Source organism: Schistocerca serialis, chromosome 6, assembly GCF_023864345.2.
Source record: "Schistocerca serialis cubense isolate TAMUIC-IGC-003099 chromosome 6, iqSchSeri2.2, whole genome shotgun sequence".
Classification (NCBI taxonomy): domain Eukaryota; kingdom Metazoa; phylum Arthropoda; class Insecta; order Orthoptera; family Acrididae; genus Schistocerca; species Schistocerca serialis.
Window position 1 is genome coordinate 308,114,706 of NC_064643.1, and position 8,619 is coordinate 308,123,324.

The 8,619-nt window shown below is 43.7% G+C and overlaps 1 protein-coding gene across 1 annotated transcript; it reads left to right on the plus strand.

Moving 5' to 3' along the window:
* Positions 1 to 1,521: 1,521 nt before the first annotated feature.
* On the plus strand, positions 1,522 to 5,666 carry LOC126484053 (allergen Tha p 1-like). Its single transcript, XM_050107401.1, has 2 exons — positions 1,522 to 1,737; positions 5,362 to 5,666. The coding sequence occupies exons 1-2, from the start codon at positions 1,557 to 1,559 to the stop codon at positions 5,550 to 5,552; spliced, it is 372 nt and encodes a 123-aa protein (XP_049963358.1). The 5' UTR covers positions 1,522 to 1,556; the 3' UTR covers positions 5,553 to 5,666.
* Positions 5,667 to 8,619: the final 2,953 nt, after the last annotated feature.

Here is an 8,619-nt window from a genome sequence, read left to right on the forward strand (position 1 = left end):
CAATCGCAATAGGCTACAATTCGACCTTTATCAAAGTCGGAAACGTGATGGTAGGCATTTCTCCTCCTTACCCGAGGCACCACAACAACGTTTCACCAGAGAACCCCGGTCAACTGCTGTCTCTGTATGAGAAATCGGTTGGAAACTTTCCTCATGTCGGTACGTTGTAGGTGCCGCCACCCCTTGTGTGAATGGTCTGAAAAAGCTAATCATTTGTATATCTCAGCACCTTCGGTTAAATTTCGCGTCTGTAGCACGTCATCTTCGTGGTGTAGCAATTTTAATGGCTAGTAGTGTATTTTCGAAAGATTGTTCATTCGGAGACTAAAGTAAAAAACGAAAAATTTTACTCTCTTTCCCAATGATACATAACTCAAGGTTAAATCGAGAAATTACCACCTGCGTATTCCCACAAACTGCGTACATGTTAGAAACGATCCTGCGTGAGCTGTTTACATCCAGTATCAACAGGTTCGTTGAAAATCAGTGTATTCCTTCAATAGAGACTCCATTACTTGTCTGATCACTCCGTTCTCCATAACACTGCTTTTCACAAAGATACAGTAAAACGACCAGATACTTGGGGAGAGGTGGATCCAGTTGAGAATGAAAACTCAATTCCGGAAAGACCGTTAACTATCGCTCCAGAGCAAAGAAAGTACGAGGGACAACGTTTAATGACTGCACATTTCAGGCTTTTGTGCGTGATATCATTGATTTAGAGGGATTTATGTATGCAGAGCAATCTAACGAAAGAAACCATTTGGTCAAAATGCCTCCTCTCAGATTATTTTCCTAAATGAAACAGATTTCCTGGCACTGTCTCACTTATTTTTGTTTCCGTACTTCAAAAAATGGTTCAAATGGCTCTGAGCACTATGGGACTTAACTGCTGTGGTCATCAGTACCCTAGAACTTACAACTACTTACACCTAACTAACCTAAGGACATCACACACATCCATGCCCGAGCTTTCCGTTCTTCCATAACTATTATAGGAACACATGACCTGCAAGAGATTTCATACGGTACACATCACATTCGATAACTGACTTCGTTCTGGACACATATGTAGTTTAATTTTCTCAAAACACTGCTTGAACAAGAGGCTAAAACCAGATTTTTCAGGTCGTATCTGCCTTTACTGATGACTCACAGTCCAGAGAAGTCGGCTATGGTATGACTCCCAAGAAAACATAATCCGCGTTACAAACTTTTCCAGAGTACGTCGATTGGAATTATTTTGCCCGAGTTTATTGGCGAGGCAACTATTTACTTGTGTACGGACAGTAAAAGAAGAAGGAATTTCCAGTAAGGCATCATGGAAACTGCATTACAGAGAACGGTCACGAGTGCTCGTGAGAGCGACTAGCTGTTCTCAGAAACGGCGAGGTGCGTGGACCGGTCAAGGTCAGCGTCCGCTTCCCTGCGCCTGCGTAAACACTCGCCGTGACGTCAGGCGTGCCGGTGAACGTACGTATATATAATGCAGAGGAGACTGAGGCTGGCAGATCACACCCCAGACGCCACAGCACCAACCTATTGCCAGAGTCACGATGCAGAAATACACTCTGTTGCTGGTCTGCCTGGTGGCAGCTGCCGCCGCGTACACCACCAAGTACGACAACATCGACCTGGACGACATCCTGCACAACGACCGCCTGCTGAAGAAGTACCACGAGTGCCTCCTCTCTGACAGCGACGCCTCCTGCACCCCTGACGGGAAGGAGCTCAAGGGTGAGTACAGTGCTGGCCATACACTATGCTTGCCCCTTTATTGATATACGTTATCTTTCTTACATCTGACTTACGAGGGAAGCACACATCCAGCGTGATACCGATTTTGCTCTTCACTCGAACATCTGCAGCATGTAACAAATGTTGCTCTACTATGATGAACTTTTCAGGCGTTTTCGAGAATTGAGCTTCAATGTTTTAGGGGCCTATTGAATATCATGAGGGTAAGGCGGCGGTCTACTCCAGCTACCTTCGAAAAACCTATTTTTCCCTAGTCGGCCGAAAAACACTTTTAACAGTTCCACTTCACAAACGAAAACGTATCTTTTCAGTGAACAATTTCTAAAGATCATATACGTGCTTATCAATTGTCGACTAACAACTCGATCGCTTCTAATACCCAAAAGAAGTTGCGTGCAATACAGCAGTTAGGAAAGCAGGTAATGGTGTCGCCTTTACATAGAAAGAAACAGCAGTTGCTTTCTACTGATCTTTCGAAAGTAATATGAAAGTAATGGACATTATTTGAAGCATGTATAGTTTGATAGACCTTTTTTAACCACGAATCGTTGTCATAACTCGCATCGAATGCACCACTGTAACTAGCATTGTGACATACCTCTGTAGTCGAATTCGCTATCGTACACCTGTGCGCTCGACTCTGAGGCAAGCCGGTTGTAAACATAGTGCTGGATAAAGTTCTTACCTCCAGTATTTGGCTGGCACACGGAGGACATTGGGTGACGTGAATATCCTGATCGCCACTTTTTTCGGCAATGTTCTGGATTGAATTCGAAACTTGTCCTAGTATCTCAGGAAGTGAAGGCTTCTGACACTGCTGATAGTGACCCGTCCATCGTATGGGGACGTTAGAGTCGGCTGCCTTCGTTGGTGCTATTCGAGAGGAGTAGGGTATGTATTAGCGCCGGGCTTCACTCACTCTTTTCTCATCGTCTTCATCATTATCATTATCACCATCACCACCATCATACGACACAAATACATAAACGCTATACATACTCCCATTGCGCTCACCTACACTCTACAAACATGCATATGATACAACTCTCACCTATCTGCATTGAGAGGAGCTAGTGATTGTCGAGGAGGACGTCCTTTCCTACAGGCGACCGTATTCACCCCAGCCAGCAATGCCATACTACATCTACAGTCACATCATTGACATTACTGCTATTCTTCGAAGAAACATGATTGGCTTTAGTATGCCCGATTGGCACAAAATTTGGAACCAAATCGACTCGAACATACTACGGTCAAAATTCTAGAGAGATGTGTTAACTGACTGTGCAATCACCACTGCTCTGCGACTGGCAGCCTCGAATGGGATTTAAAAGTTTTGTAAAACTTCGAACATTGATATCTCGGAAACGCTTAGGAGCGAATCGTACTACAGCATATTATTTTATATGTAAGTGTGTTCTACAGCCGTGCGAAAGATAGGCGAAATCGAAGACCTGAGAGGTGTATGCTTCCCCTGTTAGTAGCAACATTAACTTTTTCTATCATCTGCACAGAACTTTTCTGTGTTCTTCCATAAATGAACTTTCATTTTTTGTTAGCGTAGACTCCAGCAGTACTATTGTTTGTGACGAAACTACCTCCCGGCCGGGGTGGCCGAGTGGTTCTAGGCGCTACAGTTTGGAACCGCGCGACCACTATGGTCGCAGGTTCGAATCCTGCCTTGGGCATGTATGTGTGTGATGTCCTTAGGTTAGTTAGGTTTAAGTAGTTCTAAGTTCTAGGGGACTGATGACCTCAGAAGTTAAATCCCATAGTGCTCAGAGCCATTTTTTTTTACTACCTCACCAGTGTGGAAAATTTGTCTTTGGAAATAAATCTTAAAAAAGTCACTGCTTTGATACCCGCCTCCGTCTCTTATGCCTTGAACCAATATTCCCATATTTACATAGCTGTCACTTTCCAATATGGTCCACAATGTACTCAATAATACATATTTCTTTCTACTGTAAAATTTTCGCTCTTGTTCACCTTCCATCATTAGGGATGTACTCCAAGATGCATATTACATATCTGATACCTTCATTTCCTCTTCTTTATTTCGCTGAAATTTCACGTTTAACGAGATACCTATGCGGCTTGATTGTCGGTGAGGTACGATATAGGCAACGGGTCTTGCTTATTTAACTGTTAATTAATATATTACATGAGGAATAGCTTTCAGCTTACTTAGGGAGCAAGGGACTTCGAATCGATTAGTTGACAAGTCTCTTGTTCTTGAATATTTTTTTCCTTGTCACATCAGGGTACCAGAGAACTACTTAACTCACTCCTTGATTGTGTCTAAATCTCATTCTGCCCCTGCCCCCTCCCCAGTTCACGTCTTCCTCTCTCTCTCTCTCTCTCTCTCTCTCTCTCTCTCTCTCTCTCTCTCTCTCTCACTCTGTCTCTTTGTCTCGTACTCTTTTTCTAGAAGAGAGTATACCATGTTCAACGGTCAAAGGTTCCTCAACTGCCCAAGTGAAATAGTTAGCCACAAGCTGTCCGGCCGTGCTGTATGTGAAGTATGGCAAAATGCAAACGCCTGAAAATGGAGGCTCATATTGCCACAGTAATTCGTATTTTGGAAACTTCTTATGCCATACGTTAGAGCCTGCGCGACTGTGCAAAATCGTGATGCAACTCTTCTTTATGCACCTGACTGAACTTCTCCGTTAGGGAACTGTCAGATCTTTGTTTCTAGATACAATACAAAATTGTTAAGGCTATCGCGGCCACTTGTTGACAAACTGCCTATTGGCTTCTGTCTCGGGTTCTTCGGCCGACGTTCATCTATTGATTTTTCTGACGTTTCGCCAGCACGACTGGCTGACATTGTCAAAGCTTCACCCTCCATTGCCGGTGGTGAACTGGAGCCGAGCTCGCGGGCGCAGACTATATGTACCTGAAGTTCTGGCTGTAGAGAAGCATTATCACACGCGCTTGTTCAGAGAGGCTGTAGAAATACAAAAACACGCGAACAGTTTGAAGAAGAGGAAAGCCTTAAGGTCAATGGATCCTGGCTTCCCGTACTGCAGCCAACGACCGTCGCAGGTAGCAAGAGGAGAACCGCACCGGAAATGACCGCGGAGAAGCCCTCGGACAACGACGCGCCAGGTACATATAGTCTGCGCCCGCGAGCTCAGCTCCAGTTCACCACCGGCAGTGGAGGGTGAAGCTTTGACAATGCCAGCCACTCGTGCTGGCGAAACGTCAGAAAAATCAATAGATGAACGTCGGCCGAAGAACCCGAGACAGAAGCCAATAGGCAGTTTGTCTAGATACAATGTTAGCATACATACCCGTGAGAAGATGATATAATGCCCCCAGTCCGCATATTTCGTTTTACTAATGAAAGGAAAGAATAATATGCAGAAGAATATACATGTCCGCAGGAAAAAAAAAGCTGATATATTCCGATTTCTCTTCTCTGTGGAAGTCTGCAACGGTGTCCGCTGAAGCACGTGGGGCCAAACTGAAACACAAACAAACGATATAGGTTCAAAACGAAACTATTTGACTCACATAAAATTGTATTTGAGTATTTCTATATTAAGTATTTTTTACGTCTTTACTCTTCTGATTGTGTTCCCTGTGTGTTAACAGCCGCCGTCCCTGATGCGCTGACCAATGAGTGCGCCAAGTGCAACGAGAAGCAGAAGACTGGTGCCAAGAAGGTGATCAGGTTCCTTATCAAGGAGAAGCCCGACCTGTGGACGCCGCTGGAGAACAAGTACGACCCCACCGGCACCTACAGGCAGAAGTACGGCGAGGAGCTCAAGAGGGTCTCCGCCTAAACTCCTGCAGTGGCTAGACTGCACAACTGTGATATCACCTAATCAATATCTCATGTAAACTATTTTTTTCCTATGCGGTTCGTTCCTCTTTTCTAATAAACAAATTTACCTAAATTTTTATCTTGTTTCTCGCGTGAAAAGGAAACCAAATAACCACGGTCGTTTACTTTGAAAGAAACACTATGAAATTTTTAATTCCAGTATACTTACGTTGCTCAGAATATTTTATTCATTTAATTATCCAGGTATTAAACATTTTTACCTTATGTTCACACGACGATGCGTATGTTACAGAAAGGCTTTCCACTAAAGTGGAATGCAACATCTAGAAGGAACTGTATCACAAAAAGTGGAAAACATTAACAGCTATGGTAAAAAAGCAGAGATTATTGTGGTTCATGGAACTTGGAGAAACAAATGCAGGTCATAATAACGAAGATTCAGAGTGAGAATGGACGTGAAAGAGGGGTAGGAGAGGAAGTGAAGGGACGACGTGATAGAAATACAGGCAACGAACAGCGCCGAAAAAATCACCGTGGCTTACAGAGAATCGAAATGAGAAAGAAGCAGAACTAGGAGATAATTGTGGCATTTGCATTACTGAGTGACAGAGAGAAAACTGGCCATATGTGTTAATTTTTAGGGAAAAAAAATGCTACGTTGATGACAGGAAATGCTTCATATTTTTCTTGAATGTAACAGTGTATTGAACTGTGAGCAGAGCGCAGAGCATCTTCTTCCAGAGGCGAATAGCAGCAGCAGAAAAGGAGCTTGAGAACGTTTTTGTTTCACGAACGGGCACAGTTTCGGTACTACATATGTGAGACCTTGCTTTCCGATTATGGTGAGGTGAAACGTACTTAATCTCTAATACGAGCTACTGGGGGACGTGGGCTCTGAGGAGCAGAGGAAGTAGAGACAGCTTACGGTAGTCGCAAAACGTGTCAGGCATACAAGCATCCTAATTTTGTGTATCGAATACTGACATGATCATATACAAGAATGTGGCAGATATAATGGACTCAATCATACATGGTTGGTGATAACCCTCGTCTAGTATCAGTAATCGTGCAATACTGGATGACGTAATAAAAGTGGGTTGTCAGAACGAGTGATTGCTCAAGTGGACATTCCACATCGTGTGGGAATATATTCCGAAGTTTTCTGTAGTCTCCCTGCATATGTTGACAGTACTTTCTGCCCTGTATGTTATTCCATCGATAACCCAAGTTCTTCTTAGTTTTCAGTTCTAGTAATAGGATACCTTCGAGGGGAATGGGAGGCAAATATTAACGAAATTAAGAACTATGTAATAGTTGATGGGCTACTAAACTTATTTAGGACTTCTTCACGTTTAGTTTAAGTCCTGTGTATTGCGCCAATTTGAGCAATGATGACAAACCATCATTCTTCTGGATGGTGGCAGTATTGATATCTACAGGACAGGCCTGGCACAAGAGCAAATTCGGTGATCGTCGGCATAGAAATGACACTTATAAAGTAGGGAGTTGACTCAACCTAGGAGATATGATTGAAATACAGAATGAAGAATAGTAAGCCGGACTGACCGCCCAGGCACTCCTGAGAGCGCATACTTCGTGGAAGACTTTCCGTTGCCACAGGCAATACACTTCTGTCTGTTTCTCAAGCAGCTTTCACACCACTTTAGCACATTATTTGAAACTTTTAGCTGTCGTACTTTCTTTAATACGTCAAAAGCTTTGCTGAAGTTCAATAGTGTCAATCTTGTATTCTCACAGACGTGTATGAAACATTTCTGGTCATCAGTTTCCTTAGTTAGTTAGTACATTACACAAATAAAACGTAACTCCAAGTGTGAAACAGCAAAGTGAGTATTATTCGAAATGAATGGTGAGTACGACTGACACATGAAGCTTAAGTGACCATATGTGAGTTAAACAAACTTAATAGAACCAAAACACGTTCTGTTTTGCATTTATACATGCTGCTACACATTCCATGGTTTCCTGTAACTAAACTGTCTTTAGCTACAAATAGCTCATTGTGCACAGACACACACTCACTCACCAAACTAGTTGAAATTGGGTAAAAGGAAACTCCGCCCATCTGGCGTTAGAGCGGTTAATCGGTACTGTCATCCTCAGCCACTGGCTTCATCTGGATGGGTTATGGATGGGCATGGAGTCGGCATACCGCTCTCCCAGTCATTGTCGGCTTTGTAGGCCTGGCAGTCGCTGCTTCTCTTCCGAATAGCTCCTCAGATCGCATCAGGAAGCTGCGTGGACACGGGTCTAGACATCCCACCGAGGACAAAACCCGGACAGTACCGGGAATTGACTCGAGTCCTCTGCACGGCAATTGCCCACTCTGACCACTCCGCTATGGAGGCGGAAACATTGACAGAAAGACGTCATTGTTCGGACACGTTCGTAATGAAATGCAAGTATATTTTCGAAGAATAAGGCCTTTGACCCGATGTATAGCACGTCCTCTTCACAATCACCATACACCAAATACAGATCAAACCCAACTAACTAGTACAACTTGCACTACAACAAGAAAATGGCATACAATGACGTACCACAACAAATTCACTCGAAAAATAGGTAACATTCAAAAAAACAAGGCATTAACATTGCTTACAAAGCAAACAATTCCTTACAAAAGCACACCCCTAAACTGAAATCAAAACCAAACGGATACCAACAATGTAGTATCTGTCATCTCAGTTGCAGAGAGGGTTGGGTTGTTTGTGGGAGGAGAGCAGACTGCGAGGTCATCGGTCTCATCGGACTAGGGAAGGACGGGGAAGGAAGCAAGCCGTGCCCTTTCAAAGGAACCATCCCTGCATTTACCTGGGCTTATTTAGGGAAATCACGGAAAACCTAAATCAGGACGGCTGGACGCGGAGTTGAACCGGCTTCCTCCAGAATGCGAGTCCAGTGTGCTAGCGACTGCGCCACCTCGCTCGGTCCAGTTGCAGATAATGTGAAAAGATATGCACTGGAACGACGGGCAGCACAGTCGAAACAGGATATAACGAACACGTCAGAGCATTTAAATACGGTACAAATCATTCAACATT